Raw genomic sequence first — 27023 nt, forward strand, 5'->3', positions numbered from 1 at the left:
CAGCCTTTTTGGCCAATTTGAGTGGCATGTGATGATCTCATGGTGTGGCAGCTGGAGACCAAATGAAGCTGCAGTTCTGACCACTGAGAGCGGGCTGAGCTCTGCAGGTCTGGATGTGGGAACACCCTTAGGTTTTGGGATTCAGAGGCACCAATATGGAAAGGACTGAACCTGTTCCCGTGTGCAGACAACCAGGCAGCTCCCAGGACGGTGATTTAGGACACAGAACCTTCCAGGCCTTTTCCACTCGTGCACGCCTGGGCCAGGTTTCACCACCAGTGTGTGGGGAAGTTGCTGCATTTCAGTGCAGTCCCCAGAGCGCAGGTTCCACACCACAAAAACAGCCCCCTATTATACAACTGGCACTAACTGGATGCTTTTTTGAGCTTTTCAGAAGAGAGGCCAAGGCTTGAACAGCATGGAAACAAAACTAACTGTCCCATGAATTCCCCAGAACAGCCCCATGGACGCAGTGCTGCAGGAGACTCATGTGGCATCTCAAAACCCCAGATTTCAGATTCCAAGACTTCCGCAGTTTTCAACTTTCACCAGCATTCAAATTCACCTACATTAAAAGAAAATTAAATTGCCCTCTCCAACAAAAAGCAAACCACAACAAAGCAAACATCCTCCAGCAAACTATTCCCTTGAATCCATTAAAAGTTGCCAAGTCAACGTTCCAGTGCCCGCTGCCCATCCCGGGCTGCCAACAGCACAAGTGGCACTTTGCGCTCCTGTTCGACGCCAGCTGTGGCAAGAACTGCACCACAGGCCAGAAATATTTCACATTCCAACAGTGTTTCACATGCCAACAATACATCACATTCCTTCACAGCTGGAGTTTTGGAAAGGGAAGGAGAAGTCCCCACTGAAAACACTTCCATAACCCAGAAGTGTTTGAAGAGCTCCATCCCCCACGTGGGGATGGAGGAATATTGGACACAACCATGGCAAAGAGGCAGAGCATGAGCTGATAAACGCAGGGGTACAGGAAGAATCTACACATTAACCAACTTATTAGCCAGGAATTTGTTTTAATAGATGAGCAGATCAGACTCAGAAAAGGAGTCACTATTATGGCCCAGTGGGCAGGAAAACCTGGGACCAACAGCTTGGACTCTGCCTGATATCACTAAGAAAAGAGAAGCAAAACTAAATATTGTGTTTCCCTGTGTATTTTTTAGCAAAGTAAAAACTAAATCAAAAGCTTTAAATTAATTCCCTTTAGGATTTATAACTGCTGTAAGTAGAAGAAAAGTGCAGTCCTATAAAACACTAATAGGATTTTAACATGTATTGTCAAACAGAATTAGACTGCAAATAAAAGCCTTACTATGGGACACCTCTAGTGCAGAAATTCATTATCTGTAAGCAACAAATAATAAAGGATAATATGGAAAAGAATACAGAACAAGGAGAACAAAGTTGATTCCTAGCTATGCATACAAAATGTGCCTGAATGCTTCCTGGAAGCTCCAGCAAACCTCAAACTGTTTGATGTGCTGACATCTCTGGAAAACAAAAATTCTTACCACTACACAAATTCTACAGCAAGCCAATTTTTAATTATACCCATCAAAATAATAATAAAATCCAAGCAGTTTCATTCAACCTCTTTGAATCATGGAGACCACCTATGCAAATATCAACACAGCATTTGAATCTCCAGGTAACTACTGCCAATTATAAATGGGGACACTTTAAAAAATAAATTACAAGGATAATGAATCATTTTCACACACAAAGGTAACAAGGTAACTTCATGCAGTGGTTTTAAAAGCCTCCTCCTTTCTGCATTTCTCCTCTGGTTAGTTTGTGCCAAGATTTAAAAAGCAGATTTCAATTTTAAAAGAGGGAGGAAAGTGAAAAACTTCCAACCTTCCCTCTGGTCATTCCATGTAGGTATTATGGGATTCAAGCATTGACAAGGGAATATTCTGCTGTTAAAAACAGGCTACAGCAATATGGACAAGAATGTTGCACAAACATTTTCATGACTGTGCCCTCATCTATTCTGTCAAAAGGTAAATTATTTGAAAATACCTACAGACCTTTCAGAAGCATATAGTTCTACTGAGGGCCCAGTTGGCTTGACAAAAAAAAGCATTATTTATCTTTTTGCTGTCAGAAAGTTTCAGAGGGTTTGAATTCTGTAGTTATACATTGAAAACTGTAATTACAGTGGTGGCACAAATCAACAGGAGAGCAGGAACTTCCCCCTCCTTGCTCCTCCTGAGGACACAGCCCTGTGACTGAGGATCACAACATCCAACTGAGAGGAGAAAAGAGAATTTTTGTGCAAAAAATCCAACATTTCAGAATGAGATCTGCTGCTACAACATGGATTCTGCTGGTCTACTTCTTATTTAACAGAATGTGTTAGCCATCCAGCTAACACAGGTTCATCAGCTGTGAACAGGTTTACAAACAACTTACAAAGAGAGTAACTCCAGATAGGATGAGACCACCACGAAAGTTCTGTATCAGAGTTGGACAGAGAGCCCTGGGGGAGGAGAAGAGCAGGGGCTGCTCCACTGAGGCTCCTCATGGTTTCAGAAATAGTAAGCTGTGTGAGTAACCCAGTTGGAACACTCCTCCTTGGAACGTTTTGCTGAGCTGTGAGTTGTAAAAATAGATTTGTAAGCCTCAGACTTGTCCTCGCTGTCTGCAATGGATCTCTTGGTGGTGGTGGAAGAAGCTTTATTGACTTTTCCTGGGACTGATGGATTTCCATTCTCTGAGGGGAAGAAGGAATAGAATGAAGCATGACAGCTTACAGTGTACAAAGGTATTTAAACAAAGATGAAAAACAGTGTTTGAAAATTAAAACATACACATTTTTCAGGTCTCTCATAAATAGCTCCCATAACTGGACTCAACAGCCTTTAGAATTCATACTCAAAATACATTTAGAAATCTTGAGAGAGGAATTCTGTAAATCCCTTGAGCTGCAATTCAGTACTGACAACATTTATTCCTCTGTGTGAAAATCGGCTCTGAGCTCTGGTCTGAAGCAACATGAAAGCCCCCAGCAGCCTGCAGTATTGTTTAGAAATCAGCTATCAAATGCCAAAAGCAGAACTTGTGCCACACCTTCCCCAGGGAATCCCTCTGCTCCCCTTATTCTTTGCAAAGTTATGACCAACAACAAAGGTCTGCATCATTTTATATTCGTAGTAGGGAAATGCCCATCCTCTGTTTCTGATACCGTTTTTCTCAGTGTATTTTATCTACTGCTACATTAAAAAAAAAAGGGGTTTTTTTTTGACTATTTCATCTCCCAAGCTGCAGAAGGGTATTTGAAAAAGCCAAGTCTGGTGCAAAGAAATAAACACAGAAACTCGACATCTTGAGTGAAACTCAGGCACAGGGGCTCCCAGAATTGTGTGTGCAATCCCAAATCCTCATGGAATTGTGTGTGCAACCCCAAATCCTCATGGAATTGTGTGTGCAACCCCAAATCCTCACGGAATTGTGTGTGCAATCCCAAATCCTCATGGAATTGTGTGTGCAAACCCAAATCCTCACAATTGTGTGTGCAATCCCAAATCCTCACAGAATTGTGTGTGCAAACCCAAATCCTCACAATTGTGTGTGCAACCCCAAATCCTCACAGAATTGTGTGTGCAACCCCAAATCCTCACAGAATTGTGTGTGCAACCCCAAATCCTCACAGACCAGATCCTGTTCAGCTTTGCAGAATGTTTGCAATGCCACCAACAGTCGTCTGGAAAGCGCTGCCAAACCCTGGATTTGGAAGAATACAAGCCCAGAAACCTCAGGGTGCCGTGTTCACAAATTGACTCCCATGCTACTGCCATTCTTCATGGATTTTCCTTTATTTTCCTCTCTCTCCTCTTTTTAATCTCTTGCTGGTCACTATAACAGCAGCCAGAAACAGCAGTTTCAAAAGGCACTTTTTTTTTTCTTTTACACCCTCAGAAAATAACGAATTCATTTTCATTATTACAAATATGAGGCTGCTCAACATCCAGGAGCAATTATCATCATCTGGGATGAAGTATTTTTAAAAGTCTCTCCTGTATAAAAGCAGACAGCAGAGGGCAGGTCAGGCATTGTTGACAGAATTTCAGCTTCTCCCAGTTTATCTATGGATCATCACTGTCAGATTCTTCAAATTATTCTGATTTTTTTAACATAGAAGATTTAATACTTCTCACAGAAACCTCAGACTGACCTTAAAAATGTACCCATTCTGTGTGAAAGTATCAGTATGGGGACATTAAATAGCAGAAAAATATTAAATAAAGAGAGGGCACCATCCCTTGGGTTTAAGGGCGGCCAAGTTTACTCCAAGCTTCAAGGCTGCTGTAGGTTCATCAGTGCATCCTGAAGTTCTGTTCCAGTGCTCCCAAGGACACATAGCAAATTAGCAGATAAAACGAGGACTAAAAGTTAAATAATCAGGGATTTTTAACACAGTTCATCCAAATAAAGTGCCATAACATAGTTTTTGACCAGCTATACATCAGGAAACTGCAAATTCTCCTCCACCACCTCGCAGCCAACAAAACAGACATGCCAAACCCTGGACCGTGCAAATAAGAATTTCTAAGCTCATCCATTCAAGTTCCCAAACTAAAGCAGTATTAGAATGACAAAACCAAGCAGATCTGGTCCCATTTTTCACATTAAGATTAACCACCAACCTGAACTTTTGGTGAAGACAATCTGCCTGTTTTCCCCAGAGCTGGAATTGACACAATCCTTTCCATTCTTAGCTTTTGAGGGACCTGGAGAATCTAAAAGAATAAAAAAAGCCAAAAAAATGAAATCCTGAATCAGCTTCAAGACTCAGAAGGTGACACAGAATTGGGAGCTGTATTACCTGCAGAGGTCTCTTGCTGAGAAGCTGCTCCTGCTGACTTAGATTTCTTTGATTTCTGAAACAACACAAGCAGAAGCCTGGTAAGGGACTGAAAGGCGATAAAACTCCCAACTCATATTTGATAAACACACAATTGAATTCAGTACATTTTTATCTCTTACCCAGTGGAGCTTTTCTTTCCACATTTTTTGTATTATTTCTACATGGAAAAATTAATACTCTTGGGAACCCTGCAGTTACATTAAAGAAAACTACAGGACAAAACTGGATTTGTCTGGATTTAATATTTTGCTTTGCATACTTTGAAAGGTGGGCGTGTTATTATCATTAACTGATAATCTGAACCCACACAGCAGGGCAGCAAATTGTACATTAATAAGACACAATTAATTGTAACCAATAAAGATGTTTTTCAAGAAAAATTTCAGGAGAATCCTGAATCTCGTATTCACTAAATTTTGTTTGGTCCATAAAAAAATTTCTCCTGGGTACCAGCCAATAACTGGACCCTCTGTTGTAGCATTGCTTGGGAAGACAGGATGCATGTAGTTAATCTAAAGTTTTTAAAAGCATCTGTGCAGCAGATTTTCCAAATTAATTTATGTTTGTACAGATTAAAAAACACAGAAAAAACCAAGAAGAATCCCATTACTGGCTTTGATTACATAAATGCCAAGCTGAAAAAGAAAGATGTATTACAACAGTCATTAGCATTACTCTCACTGGATACATTCTGAATTGTGAACATGTTTTAAGACAGCTGCACAACCTCAAAGAAAATAAATATATTTAATTCTGTTCTAAAACTCAGGAGAATCCCTGCTGTGAAGCAAAGGATTAATGCTCGAGGGAAAAAATGCCCCAGCAAATGTTGCTGCAAAGCTGAGCCAGGAGGTGGTGGCAGAGGATCACGGCTCTGCCTGCAAACGTCGCTCTCCTGGTGTGAGAAATCCACTCAATGGTTCTGGGTTGGCAGGACCTTAAAGCTCCCCATTCCACCCCTGCCACGGGCACACACACCTTCCATAGACCATTCCCATCCAGCCTGGCCTTCAGGTACCTGGAAAACCTCAGTGCAGGGGATTTCCACCTTTTGTTACGGGTGGATTTCCAAGGAGAAGTCCCATCCCAGACGTCTATAGCTCTATGGATGTGTGTATTCATAGAGGTGTTTCACTATGGGCACAGTGGCAGAGCTGAGCTTGAATAAATTTTCGTATTAATGCCAGCTGCATCTTCCTGATGATTTGTCTCATGGGGATCAAGAAAAGGAGTTTGTGCTTCCTGCTCCAAACACAGCAAGTCCACTGAGCCTGCTCAGAAGGAACTGAGGAGGAAATAACAAACTGGGAATTGTGTTGACACTGGGATGGAGCTCCCAGGTCTCAGATGGTGCCAGTGACAGCAGGGGCTGGTTCCAGCTGCAGGGACCAGCTGGGGCACCAAGGTCACCACCTGAGGCTGCTGAGAGATTTGCAAATCCTGTCCTGAAATTCTCATCTAACCAAACAAATCCCATTTGCATGTTCCCCCACAGCACAGAGCCCCAAGACCAGGGCACGGTGTCCTTTTGTGCTGTCACCCTAAAAGCCACAACTGCCTTGGACATTCAGGTACTTCTCTGCTGAGCAGAAGTTGGGGACAGCATCAACTTTCAGATTATTCAAAATTATTTGACCCAAAGCTACAGGTGCTTTGCTAGGACCCTGTTCCTAAAGCAAACCAAGTGCAACCAACCACTGCTTTTGGGGCTGAGCACTCATCTGCCAAGATCTGCAATAGTCTAGCATCAAATTAAAAAAATTTTCTTCCAAAACTTTTAACTACTGAGTACTGAGGGGGGGAAAAAAAAGAAAACCCACCTGAATAGACACCATGAGATTATCATTCTTATGCCAGAAGCTATAAGACATGATATGCAGAGACTATGAAAAACAGGAAACAGAACAGCAGGATTTTTATGGAAAACCATCCTTTGGATGTATTGCCCAGGCCCAGCAATGCTGTACTGGCCCAGATGAATAAAGGCCCTGTGAGGAGCAGGAATCATATGCTCCCTGGCAAGGAAACAAGGATTTGTTTTAAAACAAACTAGGGAAATATTTGCATGGCAAAATCAAGGGATGAAACCTCCATCTCAAGTCTCAGATGCTGAAAGCATCAGACAATGGCTCACGTTCCTGAGATCCAGCTAAGTCTGAGCACCCTGGCCTGAGTCAGCACTAAAGGTTTGCTTGCTTTGGCATCCTCCAGGAAGCAGTTCAGGGAAAAACAGCAGTGCTGAAAAAATTCCCACATGCAGAAGTGTCATCTGACAGCTCAGCACCACGGAACAGCTCCCACCTCACAGGGCAGTGCAGCAGAGCTGCAAGGACTTGATTTCCACCTCATTTTACCTGGTCAGATAAAAAAATGCAAAGGCCTCAACAGCATGGTGGGAATTAGGTGGGAATCAAGTCCTTGCAGCTCTGCTGCACTGCCTGGGAAAACCACAAAACATGATAAATTTCCACACTTACATCATCGGCCCAGGAATGCACAGATCCCAACATCCTGTTTCTGGCAGAGGCCAATAAAAGACATCTTATTTTATAAGATCAAAAAACTGATGCCATCATCAGGAACTGCCACAAGAACTACAGGGATGACGTAGCTCATTACTGGAGGTAATTCATTTCAAGGAAACCCTGGAGTATTGCTGGCACAGAGTCCATTTTGTTCATTTTGAGAGCACAGGGCATTGCCTGCTGGGCAGAAGAAAGTTGAGGATGTACAACTTCAAGATGTTCTTGGCAAAATACACACAAAAAACCCCACTGCTTTTCAAAGTAGTGCTTAAATACAACACAGCTCACAGAGTAAATTCCTCCATCTGCATAAAGATCAGCAAATCTAAGAGCAGATTCATTGCAGACAAGAATTCTTCCAATTCTGTAATAAATAATGTATAAAAATCTTACCTTTTCTAATTTACTTTTAAGTCTTCTCGCCTCCATCCTCTTCTTCAGGATTTCCACATCTTCTTTATTACCATTAAGGATAATCACATCTTCCTCTTGAAAGGGAACACCACACTTGATGAAAAAAAAGGACAAAATTGCATATTTATTTTTCTGTCTCCTATAAACAACACTCTGCACTAATTCTTTTTTTCATGAAAAATAAGGTCCCTTAGTGTATTTTCTGTTCATGGGTTCCTTGCATTACTGGCACAAATGTACTTAAAAGTACTCCTAATTAGAATCTACTCCATTTTCTGAACCTCACAGCTAAAACCCAAAAGCACTTTCTGATTTTCAGTCATGAATGCATTTAAGACCTTGATGCCATTCTGCTCTAGAATTTGTCTTTCAGCTTAGTGAGATAAGAAACAAAAACTGATGGGAGAAGTTCCTTTACACTGACCAGGGACACCACCTTTGGTGTTATTCCTCTACATGTGGAACAGACTGCAAGTTTTTCTCTTCAGCTGGTAGACAGGAAAACGTGAAGGTGTTGTACTATACTTATTATTATTATTATTATTATTTCTATACTGTGGGGATAAAAAGGGGTCACAAAAGCAGAATAATTCATTACCCTTGCCTTGCTGTCTCATTGGATTGTACCACAGAGAGCAGACCCTTATCTGATTTATCAAACACTCCCAAGTTTCCAACTACTTTCATAAATTAATCTGGATAATGGCTGTAATGTGCTCTGTGTACTTCCACATTTATTTCATGGTTGAAGGCACAGATGTTTCCCTGTGCACATTTGCAATCATTTGATGTATGAGCACATTTGACCATGATGTTTTCTTGTCCAAGATCTCAATTTGCTTGTTTTTTTGGTTGGGTTTTTTTTCTTTTTTTTTTTTTTGGTTATTTGGTTGGTTTTGGGGGGGGGGGGGTGTTTGGGTTATTTTGTTAAATGCAGAAGCTTTCTGCTAATCTGCAAGATTAATTTATAATCCTGCCTCTGCTATTACTCTTCTTCTTTTTCTAAACAAAGGTTTCGAAAGGTTACTCCTGTATTTGCAGTAGGAATTAAACAAATGAAAGGACATATGGGCAGGACTTTGCTCAAAAGCTGAGCACAGCTTCAAAAATGAACCTGAACCCAAGTGGTCAGATTGAGAGGAGAAGCAAGGGTTAGAGAGAGGCACAGGAGGGCAGGCAGGAAGAGAAGTCACACACAACAAATATTTTTCCATTTCTACTCAGTGAGAAGTCTTGGCCTGGTGTGATCACACACTTGGGAGTGAGAAGGCTACAAAATCAAGAAACCCCACAAATTCAGTTCTAGAAGGCCCACAATTTCTTTTCTAGGGTGTTTCCTAATACAGCATTTTTCAAACCTATTTTGTCAGTAGATTCTAATTTTATTAAATGTTGCATTTTGAAAGAGCAACCAAATCCAGGTTCCCATCTGGAAAACACAGGTGGAATTGTTCAAAACTGAAAAGTATTTACAAGAAACAGGGAAATAAAGACAGTGTTCTCTTTCCATTCCCTGAAACAGGTAATTTTTTGCCATGACAACACTGGATTATGTCAGAGACCATATCCTTCCAAACATCTTAGTGTTTTAATAATGAGATAAAAAGCAGAAAGAAATTTCTGTTTTGCAAATTCAGATGTTTGCTCTTTCAGATTAATTAAGGTCCTGGGGTAGATGTTTGTTTTATGATATCACAGCGTCTCCTTTGCTGTTGTTTATTTTGGGACTTTAAACATATATGAAGGTACTTGCTATAGTTCTTAGCACCTTGAATAGAGGACATTCCTAAATGAGATAGTTCTTATCTTTCTTAAAGTATAAAACACGGAATTTTTTAAGAAATAATGAACTCTTTATTTAAGATGACTTCCTGAATTCTAGAGTTTACAGTTTCGGCTGCCTAAGACAAGAGTTGTATACTATTTCTTTGTGTAAATTACATTGACACACTGATTTTTTTATAGCATCTAAAATGTAGTTCTATGCATGACTACTCCAGTCTTAATATAATACAAATAAACAACAGGCAAATACGTTTTCATATCTAAATGTTTACACCAGTGCTACAGTTTAATGTCTTCAGAGAAACCTAAAGACTCTTTCCCAAATTTTAAACACTGAGTTCCTGCAGCGCTCCTGAACATGACCATTACTAGGAAATGCACAATTCCCACCAGGATATGGGACATGGATGGCCAAAACCTGACTGTCCCTCTTTAAACAGGGCAGGTATTTAGCAAAAGGACTGAACATCACAGATCATCTCACTGTTCATCTCCCAGCCACACAAACTTGTGTATTAAAGATTATTGTTGCTTGCCACAGTTAACTAAACAAGTTTTAAGAGAAAGAATTTTCCAGAGGTTTAGCCATTAAAAGTTCAGTAGTGTCAGATTTGCAGAACATGGTTTTTTACATTGTCACCCTACCCAGACATGCAAGGGGTCAGAGAGTAAAGGACAACCTGGGAGCAGTGGAAATTTCCCACCTACTGATTCACAGAACATGAACTTCCGCTCAGCAGCTGCAGCATCTACTTCAAAACCAGTCCAAGAAAAAGCCTCAATTTACAGAGTTTCTCTTAAAATCACTGATAATTTTGTACCTGTCAAACCTGCAGCTGTGCTGTAACTTACTTCGAGGTTTTCTCTCCATTTATTTCTGAACAACATGGTATTTTTATCAGAAAGTTTCCTCCCAATCCCAGTACATTTAAGCTCAGCTTTCAACTTATTAAACCCCCTAAGAACATTTAAAAGGCTGTAACAGCAAACCCTCTGTGTGTGAAGGATGATCCAAAGCAATCTGCTGCTCCATAGCAGGGACTGTAAAGTAAAGTAAAGCACACCTTTATTGGCACCAGAGAACATGCAGGGCTCAACACCTCCATGTTCGTGTCTGCCTGTGGTTCATTTTACACAGACTTTTATAATTTTACAATTCTGGCATGTGCCTTGTTTGCTTACCTAAAAGTTAAGAGCCGTAAGGGCTGGGGTCTTACACAACTTGTGGTTTCTTTATCTCAGGGTTACAAACACGGCACATGGTCCTATCACAGAGATTCATCACACACACCTAACTTTACTGTTAGAAGACTTTTATTCTGTATGTACCTATGCTTTATTGATTATATTCCATTTCCTATCCATTACAACACAATTTGTTTTTCTAGCCTTTTGTATCAGTTCCCTTTCTTATTTTCCTGGCCCAGCAGGGCTGGACCTTTGCTCACAGAAGCGTTTATAGACAGAGCAGTCACACTTAAGCCTCCTCCCTGTCTCCTTACCCCACCAGGGTTAGACCCTGTTTTGCAGAAGTGGCAGCACTTACATTCAACCCCTTCCTTTTTTACCTCCTTAGCCCACTCAGGGCTTCATCCCTGTTTTGCAGAAGTGGTTACATTTATAGAGGCACTCACCCTTAATTCTTTCGCTAACTTACACCTTCAATTCTTTCGCTAACTTACGCTAAGGTGCTTATCCCAAGCGAGGTCTGTGTTTCAAGGAGACCTTCCATTTATTCTCATTTCAGCCTCCAGCCACTGCAAATGCCCGGCAGCAGCAATTCCCTGCTGGAATTCTTGGCTCCGAACTGGAAAGTTTCGGCAGGCGAACAGTTAAGGGCAGGCGGAGGAGGAGGAGGAGGAGGAGGAGGAGGAGGAGGAGGAGGAAGAGGAGGAGGCGGGTTCCCAGTTTTCCCAGCCAGCGGGCTCAGCTGTCACAGCCCAGGGGCACAGGTTAAAGGCTCGGGGGCACAGCAATTATTCCTGCTCCTCGGCAATACTCCTCCTCCGCATCCACCCGTCTGATTCCAGCCCTTTCCAGGCTGCCTCGGCCGGAGAAGTTTCCCCGCTTCCTGAAGCTACCGAGAATTCCTGCGGGATAAATATGCTAAACATTGCAGGGAAGGCGGGGTGAAAACATTCCCGTTTAATGGTTAACTGGGATCGGGATGAGGGACACCGGCTCCTGCTGAAGGACAATGAGACCCTGGATTTATCTTTATTATGCTGCCGTCTCCTGGCTAATTCTGGACGAGGTAAGGCTGCATCAGTTGCATCGCAGCATTTCGGTTTTTGCTTTTTCCTTATGTAAAGTGGCAATTTTTCTTAGAAAATACCCAAATCTGCAGTAAGGTTAATGTTTTTTCCCTTCTTCACCTTGTCACGGATGCACAAAAGGATGGAGATCATTACTTCTAATTGTTTGTATTCTAAAACTCACAGTATTTATGCAACTTAATTTTTTTACAGCCCTGTAACTTAAGGGTTTAAACAGCTTTCATAGTGTTTGTTTTAAATTACTATGAGGTCAAATACACAAGGAAAAAGAAAAACGTAACAGGAAAAATAGCAAACATGAACACTAAAACTCCATAAATTTGTTGAATATGTCAATTCTAATGCAGTGTTTTAAAATCAGAATGGTTTAAATAACTGGGTTTGATGGAGAAATGTTTTTACTCAATGCATCTCAAAACCCAGAAGCAGACTCTGTATCCTGACACCCGTTTAAACAAAAAACAAAACAATGGAAAAAGCACTTAAAAACATTTATTTTAACATTTTTTAAGGACTGAATCAGTCCTCCCCGTTTATAAAATGTCTACATTAGTGACTGCATAAATACCTTTCAAACAAAAAAAAAAAAAAAAAGTTGAATTAAGTATTTAATGCTTTTTCAGCATATTATTAGAAGATGAAGCATTCCCAAGTCATTTGTCTCACTAAATCACGAGGTCATACAAAACAAACTTTATCTAAACTTTAATATTAAGCAAATGCAAAGAGCACAGAGAAAACAGAACGTTTAGAGGTGCAGTGATGCAGTCCTAAATGTAATGGCAGGAAGAAACAGCAAAAAGCAAAACGAGTTGTTACAACAAAATGCACAGCCAAGTATGTGCTAATGGGGTCTCAGTGAGCTGAGCTGACATTTCACAGGCTTTTTCCAGGCATCATCATAATTCCCCTTTCCTCTGGAGTTTACTTTGTTAATTGAGATGGACTATCTTAGGCTTACAACAATTTTCTGTTAAGTAATATCCTTAAAAGCATCCCCGAAGGTGCTCGAAAATCCCTATTTCTTAAAAAAAATTCATACAACTTCATCCTCCAGGTTTAGAAAACCTGTGCGTAACATAAGAAATGCTGAGTTTCAAAGACATTCTGCTAACATAAAATACCTATCATGGCACTCTTGCATAATAAGACTCAAGGGCAAGATAGTCCCAGACTGGGTTAGGGACAGTGGACATTCCCAACGGGATCTCTTGCTCCTCAAGGGCAGGAGGAAACCTGGGAGAATAATCCTTGCCAGCAGACAGGGGTGAGAGGATCCTGCTAAACAACAAATTTCATATCCAGTGGCACTGAGAGCTGCAACTCCAGCTCTAAATCTGGTAAAACACTACCAAAACACCACTGCTTTCATTCCATAATATCCCCTGAGGCTGAAAGATGTCAAATTCTGTTCTTGCAGGCCAGGCTTCATCATTCAGCCGTTCTCCATAAACATGTTCACACTGCAGAGGAATTGCTACCTCTTACCTGATTATGGGGTGTTTGTGTACTTTTATGCTGCCATAAAAATACAATTTCTAGCTGTCACACAGTCCAGTAGGAAAAAATCCATAGTAAACACTTAACAGCCCGAAACAGCCCCAGAAGCTATTACTTGAAGGGTAATAAAAATTCAAGTGTATGAAACAAGCAGGTTCCAGCTTGGCTCCCTAGAACTACACTTTGCAACCTGTATTTAAGGAAAAAACCTGCCAAGCACCCTCGTTCTGGACAGATTCAGAGAATATTCCGAGTTGGAAAGCACCCACAAGGATCACTGAGTCCAACTCTCAAGTCAATGATCTGTACAGGGACTGAACCCACAATCTTGGTGTTAAGATGTTTTATATTTTAGCAGGTATAAAACCCCAAATATTTCTACAGCTAGAAATATTACTGTCTTTAGTGTAATTCTTATATTCAGAATGAACCTTCCCTGTGACATCCCAGAGATCTCGTGACATTCACTAATTCAGGAATCTCAATGTTCCTCCTGCAATTATTCCCTCAGAATAAAGAGTTTGTCCGAGTCCAGCTCCACAGAAATCAGTGTTTCCCCAATTCCAGCCCCTGGGTACGTAATGGTCCTCCTGGAAACCCCCTCTGGGCTGAAGCACAGGATGTATTTCATTTTTACTGCAAAAATCCTGCTTTTCACCTTGCAGTGGCATCCCTGTTCTCCTGCTTTCTGCACAGCATCGAAAGGTTGACACGGACTGGATTTGCTGCAGCTTTTTGTTCAGATGGATGGAACGCTCCCATCAAGGTTGTTTACCCAGTAGATGGATCCCTGAGGAGCTTGAAGGCAAAAATATTCTCCTGGGAGCTGATTTCCTCATGTTTTTCTTTGAGCTGCTGACAGAACATCCCAGGAAAATGGACGAGTCCTCCACCTAACATACAACTCCCCTTTCTGGAATGCTCAGTGGAAAAGAGGCACCATTCCAGCATGAAATCCAGTGCATACCAGTATGGACCAAAAGATAAATACATTCTTTCCCATAAGCCTAAAAGGATCTTAAAAATGTGGGAATATGGAGTATCCCTTCTCTTGGTTCAATTTGTGTTCTTAAAGCTTTTGAAATTTTATGTCTTGTTGCTACTTTAACTACAATGCCCTCTTTATTTTCAAGCTTTTAAGGGAGATACTGATTTTTTAATAAAAAGAAGTATTTTCCACCTCCTTCTAATGAAAACCTTGAGGCTTCTAACCACAGCAGCATTCCTTTAATGAACTATCTTTATAAAAATCCATGTTTCTCTGTTCCCATGTAAAGCCAAATACTACATGATTTTGACAGCTGCAAAATGTAAAATATTTCAAGGTGAAATGAGAATTTTGTTTAAAAAAATCATTGATTAAAAGAAGAGAAAATTAATTACCTTTAAAATAAAATGAAAATCTGTTAGAATTTAACTATTAAGCTTAATGGCAGTCGATAGACCTTCTCTTTGGTATTTTTCTCTAGGAATTTTGATACCAAATGCTTCAAGGACAAAGACTTCATGTAATTGCTGTGGGATTCAGGACTGCTGCACTCTTATTCTTCTGACTGTTCAGCAAGGTAAAAGTAAGGAAAAAACCACAATGGAAAAACTCCTGTGCCAATATGCTGTAAATTGGTTATTTCTGAATGCCAGTACTGGCAGTTGTGTCCTTAGCTCAGGCTATGCACATATGCCAAAAATAAGAAATGAGCGTTGTCCCCATGTTCAGTTTTCCAAAGCACTAACACAAAGATGTCAGAGGGAAAAAAAAAAAAATCTCAGAGTCAGAAACATTTGCTGACTTTATAAGGATAAAACCCAGTGTATTTTGTGGATTACGTTTTAGTCTCTTCCTTCTGTTTATTTAATAAGTTTTCTGTTGATTTAATTTACTGAATTCTGATCCTCTGGCGGAACTTCAGGTTTCCCAGGCCTTGAGGAAATCTCAGCAGCAGCTGTTCCTCAGCACTCAGAGCTCACTTCTTCCCTGGGGCCCTGGGCTCACCCAGACCTCGGAGCACAGAAAACTCCCACCTGATGGGCTGAGCCCTGCCTTGGGCAAGCAGTGAAGAATTCAAAGCCATTTTGGGTTCTTTTCTATCATTTTGAGATAGTTTTGTCCTGGAAAGACAAAATTCCTACCTCATGGCTGTGCATTCCCAGAGGCTGAGTGCACTTAGCATGGGCACACACAGATGCTCCTGGTAGTAATCCCAGCATTTAAAAATGCAGCACTAACATGGCATCCATTTAAAACAATAAACAGAAAGGTTCTCTTGCTCGCTCTATCTCACTTTTCCTTGCAGATGATCTGAATGTTTAATTGGACTATGATAAGAAGACAGGATCTGGAAATAAAAGATGAACCCACTTCATGCAAAGAAATCAAGATTTTTAGTGTGCGTTGCTGTCTGTACATTCATCTACACCTTCTTCTACCTAAAGGTTCCACTTTATGAAGAGCCAAATGACCAAAAATTCCAAGTCAAAAAAGCGGAGTGTGGTTTTTACCCAGATGAACTTTGCTCAGCTCTTTTTGTGGGGAAACCTGCAGCCTTTAGAATTGGAAACTTTTGTCAGAAGTCCTACCAGTCCAAACCACTCAGCTGCATTCACACTTCCTGCAGCTGCTCCACAGTCCTGAAGACTCTGCATTTTATCACCAGACCCCTGTCAGATGAAGAAGGAAATTTCTCCTTGGCGTACATTATTACAATTCACAAGGAGCTGGAAATGTTTGTGAGGCTGCTAAGAGCTATTTATATGCCTCAGAATATTTACTGCATCCATATTGATGAAAAGTCGCCCAGAGATTATAAAATTGCTGTACAGAACATTGTTAACTGCTTCGAAAATATTTTTATTTCCTCAAAAAGAGAACATGTTGTTTATGCAGGGTTTTCAAGATTACAAGCTGATATTAACTGCATGAGAGACCTCGTTAACTCCAAAGTTCAGTGGAATTACGTTATTAACCTGTGTGGTCAAGATTACCCCCTGAAAACAAATAAAGAAATTATACAATACATAAAAAGTAAGTGGAATGGTAAAAATATCACTCCTGGGATAGTCCAACCACTTCACATAAAACACAGGACAGAGGTCAGCTACAGGGAATACATCCATTCTGGAGTGCCATACGTGTATCCAGCAAAGATCAGGAAAGCTCAACCTCCTCATAACCTGACAATATATTTTGGCAGTGCCTATTACATCCTCACTAAAGACTTTGTGGAGTTCACACTGAGTGATGCCCGGGCAAAAGCTCTGCTGGAGTGGTCAAGGGACACCTACAGCCCTGATGAGCACTACTGGGTCACCCTCAATCGTTTACCTGGTAAGAGTTTGTCATTTCTGCCACAAATAACCCCAGCAGGGCAAGGCCTCTGGCAGGGAGAGGCTTTGAGCTCCAACTCGGAGCTTAACAGCGCTGAATTGCAGAAATAAAGTCATTTCTTCAGCTTTGGTGCTGCCCTTTTGAAAAGTCGCATCTGGTGGCTGAGAAACAAAGCTTGATTGCAGGGAAGTGCTGCTGCAGTGCAGACCATGAGCTAGAAAAATGCTGGCTAAAAAGTTTCTTTGCTGCATGAAAGCTTTTGCTCTCAAGGAATAAAAAGAGCAGTAATACTGACAATGATGTCTGTTGTTACAACATAAATATCTGCAAATAAAGCCATAATCTCACTACAGTTAAATGTCTTCAGCAATGAAAATTTCCCCTATAATAAGTAAAAAAGAACTTATCAGAGCCTTTTGTTTTTAAAGATGCTCCAGGGGCTACACCCAATGCAGGCTGGCAAGGAGACCTAAGAGCCATTAAATGGAAAGATCAAGAAGGAGCCTCACACAAGGGCTGCAAAGGTGATGTGAATTTTGATCGTGAACTCAAGTTTGATTCACTGATGAGCATTAATTGGTGATTACATACTATTTAAACCAGCTATTAAATGTGCCTCAGTGGTCATATATAATTTATTTTGGAAGTATTGAATAAAACAAGGCACCCTATAAATTACTGCACCGTATCCATTGAAGGAGATATACATTATATTAATATCTTAGTTACGTATTTTCTATAATAAAATATTACTGATATTTTATATATTTGGAGATGAACACAGTAGCCATACACTGACAACCCTTCCTGCAGCCCCTAATTACCAGGGCACTGATTTGACTGAGCAGTTGTCAGTGGAGGGGCTTTACCTGACAAGGATGTTTGTCAGGTACTTCCATCAACATTGGGTTAAATCCCTTCAATTTGAACAACAATAAAAAAGAATAGTGCTGAGCACATGGAAAGCATGCAGAAATAATTAAAATCTCTAAGTGTGCAAGCTGAGCACAGGTGTGATTGTGCAGGGAATCCCAATAAGGAGATCAGAGCATCTGATGCCCAACTACAAGATTTTATTAAGCAGAGCAACATGGCAGGGAAGCAGCTGGAGGTAACAAACATAACAAACATAAACCCAAACCCTTGTCTTTATAATACTGTAGCATTATCCTCCAGCTCCATTTCCATGATGCTCTAGCAGAAATCAAAAGGCGAAAAAACTCTTTCTAAAAAAAATGCTTCAGTTCATCTTCCTGCTGCTGCCACCTCCCTCCCGTTTGTCTCTGCAGGTCATTACGTCAGAGACATCTGCATCTACGGCCTGGGGGACCTGCAGTGGATTATTGAGTCCCCTCATTTGTTTGCCAACAAATTCGAGCCTGCACGGAACCCGCTGGCGATGGAGTGCCTGGAGAGGCGGCTGCGGCTCAAGGCGCTGCGCCAGGCTCAGGCGCCCATCGAGGAGCACTGGCGCCTGCAGGAGCACAGCCACTTCAACATGCAGCTGGATGGGGGAGCTTAACCCACTCCCAAACTTAATGTGCAGCATCCTGGCAGAAAACACGGACATTTATAGCCACAGGCTTCGCTCGAAGGGTAAAGCACAGTGCTGTACTCCCAGAGAAATAAACAGGTTTTCTTTATTCCAGTAGCGGTGGGTTCATTCCCAAAGAATGTCTGAATCTATGCTGAAGACCAGGGGGGAAGTTCATAATCCATTAAATGACTTCTTTAGCTGGAAAAGTCAATGTTCCTCATGTTCACAGCCAAAGCATGACTAACTGGCATGAAAGTAATAAAATGGAAGCAGTGACTGAACAAAGACAAAATATGGAGAAATAACAAATTAAAGTCACGGCCAGTGAATGTCTTATGAAGTGTTTTGAATAACGAAGCTGCTAAACGATGCTAAAACTTCCGAGCTTGTACATAAGTGACAACCAGTTTCTGACACAGCCCATGCCACCGGGGGGGTGTGGGTTTGTTTTTATTTCCCATGGCCAGCTGCATCCCTAATTTCATTTTGTAGCATGGCAACATCACTGCTGCCCTTCCCAGGCTTTGCTCCCAACAACAGAGGGATCCTGCAATGCATGTTTGTCTTAAAGTCACTGTTCTGAGTCTCTGCAGGAGTTTAGGGCAAGGAGACAGGGAAAATCTGAGGCCAAGGATTGCAGGAAAACTGAGCAAAAAGCCATTTTTCAATCATTTTTCCATCTCAGTGTACCTGACTGAGGGAAGCAGAGAGCCTGCAGCAAGTGCAGTAACACATGGCAGGGACCAGGAAAACTCACTTGATTAAGAACTACAAATCATAAATAAAAATAAAATAAATAAATGCAAATACATTTTAAAAAGGAGCAATTTCAATGTAATCTTCAATATGCACCCAAAACATCGCTGAGTTTTTACAAGAAAACTGGCTACAGATCGAGCCTATTCCCAGAAAAATCAAATGACCCAACAACAGGACATGAAAGTTTCTTGTTACAAACTTATTCCCAGGTTGCCGGGCCTTTACTCCTCATTTTCCCACACAAGTTTATTGGAAACATCATTTCTTGCAAATGAACTTTAACCTAAAGAAAGGCCATCTGGTCCCTATTTATTTACAAACTCAACCCAAAGGCGTGTGCTCAGTTCCATGGATAATCCAGGACTTATCTTGTGGCTAAATATTGCTGGAGATGCTTTTTATGGAGGGAAATAAAGCTAAAAAAGAAAAGGAAAATAAAAGGCACGCACATGTTCACGCTGAGCTTGTTGAGAGTCTCTCTCCAAACCATTACTGAAGCTAATGGGTCTCTGGCATGTATTAATCATAGCAATATTCATAATTAATTTCTCTCCAGTCCACTCAAGGGCACTGCCAGCATTTATCCACTCCATGATGTCTTTTAAAACGGGAATGGAACGTTCCTTATTGCCATCATTGCAGCAAATCCAGTCCCCAGCTTTCACCCTGGCACCACCACACAGAACAACTGTGCATCACTTCCAAATTGAATTAAAATTAAATATTCAATAGCCAGGCACTATATATCACAGGCTCCTTTTGCAGAAATTGAACCAGGCAAAAACCCTACACAAGAAGGCCTCTTAAAAGACCATTTTGGTATGACTTTACCCATATCAATCTAGGAAAATCTCTGCAGCATGACCCTCTTTGCTTAAAGGATTTTGTACTTGAAACAAAATTTTAGGGAAATCATCGTCGAACCATTCTCAATCAGTAAGAAATAGTATTCAACTCAGTATTGTGATTACCATGACCACATTACCTCCTTGAAACACACATGAAAAGCCTTCATGAATTCTGTGTTATTAAGAGTAGATCAATCACAACTTTTAGACCTCAGCAAATGTTTGCTAATTTTGGTGCCCTAAGAGCAGAAAGTGCCAAAGTGACCCTGGTTCCAGGAACCACTGCTGCACACACAGCTCTGGATCTGACAGCCACGTGCGTAAATTCTGTTTTAAAAAGCTTTCTATCTAAATTAAACATGGCATGAAGTGTTTGATATGGCACAGAGCTTCGTAGTTAGGGCACCATTTCAAGTGTGTATTTAGTTGACTCTGAAAACAAGTCCAAAATAAACTTTGAAGTGATCCAAGAAAGTACATTTTAAATGTAATCTTGTCCTTAACTTTCAAAGTGACTCCCAGGACTTCCACCACCAATTCCATGACCTCTGTCCTGTCTCCAAACCACTTCTAGCATACTTTTAGATCCATAGGAACTTCTTAAGAGAGCCAGCTTCCAGATTAAAGCATAATTTCTGTCAAATAGCAGACTTCCAGTTAGCAGGCACCAAAAACTGCCCATGCAAGAACCTGGGAGACACAAAAATTCCAAAATATTTGGGCACCACCAAAATCCACAGATCACTACAAACTTGAAATCTCCAACATCCCATCAGATACAAAAAGAGGGAGCAGAGACAGTCTTGCTTGTTCTTTTGATTTTAGGCTGTTGGTGAATTAACCAGCTTGCTCCAAAGTGCAAATTTTAAACTGGCAGATTCCATCACAAATAATTCTTCCTGAGGAACAGGAAGCAGGAGGCAGCAGTAATCCCAATCTGCAGAGCTGCTGCTACAGAATCCACATCTGGAAGCAAAGTTATTTCTCTTCCTGCTGACTGAAATGTGACTAAGTCACATTTTAGCATGTGACAGTGTTAAGAGTTTTAATTTTCCCTTCTTACTGATCAAAAGCTCAAAAATATGGCTCAAACAAAATCCACTTCTGTGTAAAAATGTATTACAAGATGTATTTGCACTCCTAAGTTGCTCTGTTTCAGACAAAAGCTCTTTTCCAACTCTTTTAAACCTAAGTAGAAGCTATAAAATTTGTCCCAAGCATTTCATCTACCGAGCCTGCTCTCCAACTTAAACCAGCACTAAAAAATTCTCATTGCTCTTTCAACAAATCTTTCAAACCCATGAAGTTTTATATCTTGGCAAGACAGTTCAAAGCATTTACCCTGCAGGCAATGAGAGACAATCTTTCTCAACACTGCTCCAGTGTCTGACTGGTCCTTTGGCTTAGAGTTTTCACATTTGAATGTTAGTTTTTAGGTGAATCCTTCAAAATGCTACTTAAGATGTGAAGAAAGAACAGCTTCTTTTCAAGGTAAAGCACTTCAAGAATGGTCTCACGCATTTATTACAGTTGCTTTACTAATGGGCCCCCACCCATGACAGTTTCCTCTCCCATTTCTGTGCTTTCCTCTGCTACCACTACAGTCTTTTTAACAATTCCAGTAGAGCAGATAATGCATGTATTTCATATTGCCAGCTCTTCATGTAAAGTTTCTTTGAGGCAAAAGAAAGAGAACTCTGAAAGCCTGGTTCCTCCTCCCTAGACTCCATAAACTCCTTCAAATCCAGTACTGTGGCAAAGGCTGTTGAGAGAAGCCAAGGAATGCTCAATCCTTCATCGTCTTGGTGTTTCCCATTTCCTTGGATCAGACAAAAATCTGCACGTGCATCCTGTTTGTCCTGAACACTTATTTGGTGACCTGCACACCACTGGGCAAAAGGATTTCTCTGTTTCATGTGTGAGCTGCCACAGTAAAAACTGAGCTCAAAACTGAGCAGTGAGAGGTCTGCTGGATACCTGCATTCAGTTTGGAATGTTTTCAGTGTATCCTTACAGCATCTCTGTCCAAAGTCCTGTGGGAAATCACTGCTGTTTACGAGGGAGCAGACTGGGGAGGCTGCTCTGGGGGCTCACAGGAGAAGGGCACACCCAGAAAAGAGCTTTGAAAGAGCTCCTTGAGAGTTTTGGAAGAGCTCTCCTGAATTCCACACTTGTGGGGATGGGAATGGCCACAGAGCTCCAGCACTGACATTTCTCCAGTTTTACACCCATTGCAAACCTCCGGGATGAGGCCAAAACACAGATTCTGCTGGCTGAGAACTGAATACAGAGTCCCACAGCGAGACAGAATTATCCTTTTTGAACCTTCCTCATGTCACTCTCGGCACACACAAGTGAGATGGGCACAGGCTGAACACAGACAGTGGCAAGGCCAGGAAAAAGAAAATGCTGTGGCTCACGTAGGCTGCATTTTGCTCCAAAACCATTGCAACTCTTAAAACACAACAGTTAACAGCAGCAGAACGTCTATGAGACAACCCATAACATTCTAACATTCTGTACTTTAAATTCTTTTAGCATGTATCAGAAGTGGACTGTATTAACTGGTAACAGGTTCTAATCTGAGCATATACAGTGCACAACACTTCACTTTTCCTTCATCATTAGTTCTGGTTCATTTTCCTGTATGTCCCATTGCTGCATAAATGCAGAATGTGCTGCTAATTAGTGCTTTGGATATAAACCAATTGTTAGATGCCACAAAGCACAGCAACCACTTCTCTCTGATCCTGTTTAGAAGAGTTCTACTCTCCTTGATTCTGAAGGAGAACAGTATCAGAATACACCCAAAAATCGACCAAATCACTCTTTGACCTTAATCAATGTGTTCTCTCAGCTGGATAACATTGTCTTTGTGCATCAAAATCCACTAATGAGAAGATGACAGACTAAATATTATATCCCTTTAATTATTTCTAGAAGAATCTTTCTGAATATTGTGAAGAATTCCCATGTAGGTGAAACCAGCTTCATGGAAATGTGGCTGTGCTAAATACTGAAAAAAGCTAAATACTGAAAACCATGTGGGATTCATTTGGTTTTTATAAGATTATCAGTCTGGCCAAACCATGGACAAAATATCTCATTCCTGCATCTACTGCTCTGGTTACACCCATCCATCAACAAAAATTTGGATGCAAAAAAAACCCCAAAAAAAACCAACCAAAAAACACCTCATTAAAAATAAATGAGTATCTGCCAAGAGGAAACGAAGCCATTAGGACAGAACAGAATGAGCACTGCAAGCAGCAACATGAGAATAAACCTTCTATCCAATAGCCAACAATTTACCAACACAAGTTTTCCCTTCACAGGTCTTGTTTAATATAAATATATTCCATATTTCATCCAACATCAGGGTGTTCACAGAAAAATAACTGCTCAAGTGTGGCAACTCCAGCACAAATCTTGCTGATAATGAAAGCAGTGATAGGAAAAAAGAGTATTTGCTAATTTCATCATTGTCCTTAGAAACCTGCACAATGAGATCAGCAATGTGAAATGAAGTCTGTATTTTCTACAATAAATCATGGAACTGCTGAGAATTCTACAAAGTTTGCCCCACTGAAAAATGTAAAAAAGCAGCACCCAATGTCCTTTAAAAATTCAGGGGTCAAAACATATCCTGAAAATACAGCCAGTTTAAACACAGAACAGACACTGGTAAGACACAAGCCATATGGATTCAGGAATCAAAAATAACCAATCAAACAAAAACCCCACAACCAAAGCAATCACTGTTTTAAAAACTGAAATTAGAACCAAATATTGGGAAAAAAATGGAAATTCTAAAGTAGTGACAGCAAAATCCAACTCTAAGAACAAAAATACTTATTTTTACAATTATTTAAAAACATTGTGTTATTAAAAAAAGGCCATGTAGAAGTACTTGAGGCCATCACAGAACAGAACTTTTACAAGTTCCATTTCAATCTGCACATTCAGATTAAAACTCCCTCTTCAGAGCAGCGACTGCAATTGTATCTACACACACATGGCCCCACTGCTTCTGCAGCTGGAAAAACTCACCTTGTGACAAACTTCTGATTTGATTTCTTTGAGAGCACGCTCAGAGAACACACAGCCACAGTTTCTCAGGAAGCAAAACCTTCAAAGAAAAGATAAAACACACAATGATTTTAAGAAAACTCAGAGAGATCTGTGCAGTGCTGACTGGGCTGGCAGGTCACAGCTCACTTTCTTTACAGTTCTTGCCCTTAATCAAACTATCAGCACATTAAAATAGGTAATTAATTAATTAATTATTAAACTGCACAGTGTAAGAATTCAATGAAAAATATTGAGTACATTAAAGCACAACATGCATTTTGGTTTTTTATCTTGAGTATCTCCTGCCTAATCCCTCTCTGGAGGAAGAAATGGCTGTGAACCATTCAGCTGTGAACTCATCCTCTTCTCATCCCTCAGGTGACAGACAAAGAAGTAACCTGGGTGTGAGGAAATTCCCTGCCCCAGAGCAACAAAATGGAGAGATATTGCAGGGTTGGAACAGGCAGCCCATCTCCATTCTGATCCTAACACAGGGAGGGGTTACAATGTGAGGAGAGGCTGAAAGAGCTGGGATTGTTCAGCTTGGAGAAGGGAAGCTTTGGAATGACCTCATTGTGGCCTTGCAGTGCCTGAAGGAGCTGCAGGAAAGATGGAGAGAGAATATTTACAAAGAATGGAAGGACAGGACACAGGGAATGGCTTCCCACTGCCAGAGGGCAGGGATGGATGGGATATTATGACAAAATTCCTCCCTGTGAGGGTGCTGAGGCCCTGGCACAGGGTGCCCAGAGCAGCTGGGGCTGCCCCTGGATCCCTGGCAGTGCCCAAGGCCAGGCTGGACATTGGGGCTTGGAGCAGCCTGGGACAGTGGGAGGTGTCCCTGCCCATGGCAGGGGTGGCACTGAAGGGGCTTTAAGGTCCCTTCCCACCCAACCATTCCATGATTCCAACTGCTCGATGTGACTCACAGGGAGCTCACATCCCATCTCCTGTGGTTCAGCCCCCAAACAACATTTAATCACTTTTTTTCTACCAACATTGCCCTCTGTCTACTCCTTTATTATACATCTAAACTCATTCAAGAAAAGGTTAACTTTTATCTTTCCTCTTGAATATAACGTGAAAGGACACCCAGAAGTCCCTTGAACTCCCTGCAGACAGACACAGAGATGCCCCACCAAGGCCTGGGTTAGCACCTGATTGACACCATTACCCACTCAATTTGCCCTGCTGTGTGCTCAGTTTGCCCAGGGGCCACTTTCCAGGCTGCAAGGCTGACCTGTGCCTGCCGTTCATCTCCAGCCCCACCACGGGGCAGATGAACCGTGCACACTGCAGGTCATCGTACTTGTCCCCCTTGATGCTCTCCTTGTCCCCACTCCAGGCTGGGTTATCCACCAGGTTCAGCTCGGTCACATTCTGAAAAATAAGAATGCAAACCTTAAGCTTTTTGCCCCACTGATTTTGATTGTGTTTTGCTGTTTTAAACCTTTTAATACGTAGTGAGAGCACAAGGAAATGGAGATTTTACAGCATGACTGAACTTCCACTCACGATTTTAACCTTTTATTTTAACTTTTCATGTTAGACACAACCTGGTTACCTTAATGCTCTTGATATGGGATGCAGATTCCATGGGGGTTTTATCAGGGGATTTGTCCAACAAAAATTCAATGATGGCATCTTTGTTGTACAACCTGTAACACGAAAGTTGCAGTGGTTACACTGGATTGCCATAATGTTCTGTATTTATAATTTATTTTTACTCCTGAGGTGTCTGTGGAAACATTCCCACCTGCCCAGCTCACAGGCCACGATGGGCCGACGTAGCTTCTCCTGGCTCAGGGCACAGTAGAACCACCTGGCCACCAATTCTGCAACTTTGTCAACCTGGAAGGGAAGAAACCCTCATTACTTTAAAATATTTGTAAATTATTTAAGCATAAAATCCCATCATACTTGAAGCATTCATCAAATCCCCAGGTTTCTTACCAAACCTGATTCCCGCACTCAAAGTTAATTCATAAAATAACTTCACCTAAAGTTTTTGGCAAAATTCATGATCAGTTCTCTACCATCTCCCTGGGCAGCCCCTGCCAAGGCCTGAGCACCCTTTCCATGGGGAAATTCCTGCTGCTGTCCACCCTGAGCCTCCCCTGGCCCAGCCTGAGGCCGTTCCCTCTCCTCCTGTCCCTGTTCCCTGGCAGCAGAGCCCGACCCCCCCGGCTGCCCCCTCCTGTCAGGGACTTGTGCAGAGCCACAGGGTCCCCCCGGAGCCTCCTTTGCTCCAGGCTGAGCCCCTTTCCAGCTCCCTCAGCCACTCCTGGGGCTCCAGAGCCTTCCCAGCTCCGTTCCCTGCCCTGGACACGCTCCAGCCCCTCCGTGCCCTTCTTGTAGCAAAGGCCAGAACTGGACACAGCATTCGAGGTCCCTCAGCAGGGCCAGTATAAGGGACGCTCACTGCTCCTGCTGCCACACCACGGCTGGGACAGGTCGGGTCCCCCTGGCCTCCCGTCCCGCTGGCCTCCTGTCCCGCTGGCCTCCCGTCCCGCCGCTGTCACCGGCACCCCCGGCTCCATTCCCGGCTTCCCAGCCCCTCCTTCCCCAGCCCGGAGCTGTTGTGACCGCAGTGCAGGACCCGGCCCTTGGAATTGCTGAAGCTCATGTCCAAACTCCTCCACAAGACAAAGAACCCGCACTGCAGCCGCCACCAGCGCCACAGCGCACACAGAGCCCAGCAGGCCGGGCCCCGCCGCTGCCCCGACGCTGCAGCGCCAGGAGCGCCATGTCCGGCTCGCAGCACCGCGGGCCGGGCCGGGGCTCTCTCTCTCTCCTCGCAGCCCCCCACACACGGAGCCCCTTCGCACCTTCTCGACTTTGCGGGGCCCCTTGACCAGCTCGTGCCGCTTGGGGATGGTGCCGCCATCGCACCCCATCGCGCTTCCGGGTTCTCCTCCGGCGTACTTCCGGCTGCGCCGCTCCACTTCCGGCGCACCGCAATGACGACATCACTGTTGGTTAGCAACGGGAGCTGGGGGCGCGGCCACCGGCACCGGGCGCGCCGGGCGATTCCATCGCGCCGGGAGCGGGGGCGGTCGGAACGTACCAAGCGAGCACGAGGGGGGAGGCCA

The 27023-nt window shown here is 42.3% G+C and overlaps 2 protein-coding genes across 5 annotated transcripts; one reads left to right on the forward strand and one right to left on the reverse strand.

The window, feature by feature from the left end:
• Positions 1–1014: 1014 nt before the first annotated feature.
• RTF2 (replication termination factor 2) lies at positions 1015–26868 on the reverse strand. Its single transcript, XM_032127442.1, has 9 exons — positions 26760–26868; positions 25688–25782; positions 25496–25589; positions 25172–25311; positions 23911–23989; positions 7810–7923; positions 4850–4904; positions 4671–4763; positions 1015–2737 (listed from the first exon to the last, which is right to left on the reverse strand). The coding sequence occupies exons 1-9, from the start codon at positions 26826–26828 to the stop codon at positions 2553–2555; spliced, it is 924 nt and encodes a 307-aa protein (XP_031983333.1). The 5' UTR covers positions 26829–26868; the 3' UTR covers positions 1015–2552.
• On the forward strand, positions 11507–19474 carry LOC116452749 (beta-1,3-galactosyl-O-glycosyl-glycoprotein beta-1,6-N-acetylglucosaminyltransferase 7-like). Of its 4 annotated transcripts, none has more exons than XM_032127441.1 (6): positions 11507–11869; positions 14057–14360; positions 14861–14962; positions 15686–16716; positions 17145–17240; positions 18006–19474. In XM_032127441.1, the coding sequence occupies exons 4-6, from the start codon at positions 15741–15743 to the stop codon at positions 18236–18238; spliced, it is 1305 nt and encodes a 434-aa protein (XP_031983332.1). In that variant the 5' UTR covers positions 11507–11869; positions 14057–14360; positions 14861–14962; positions 15686–15740; the 3' UTR covers positions 18239–19474. The 4 variants fall into 4 exon arrangements, with proteins under 4 accessions (XP_031983332.1, XP_031983329.1, XP_031983331.1 ...); XM_032127438.1 differs by having other exon boundaries at positions 14861–14956; XM_032127440.1 differs by having other exon boundaries at positions 14057–14157; positions 14861–14956.
• Positions 26869–27023: the final 155 nt, after the last annotated feature.

Source organism: Corvus moneduloides, chromosome 17, assembly GCF_009650955.1.
Source record: "Corvus moneduloides isolate bCorMon1 chromosome 17, bCorMon1.pri, whole genome shotgun sequence".
NCBI lineage: Eukaryota > Metazoa > Chordata > Aves > Passeriformes > Corvidae > Corvus > Corvus moneduloides.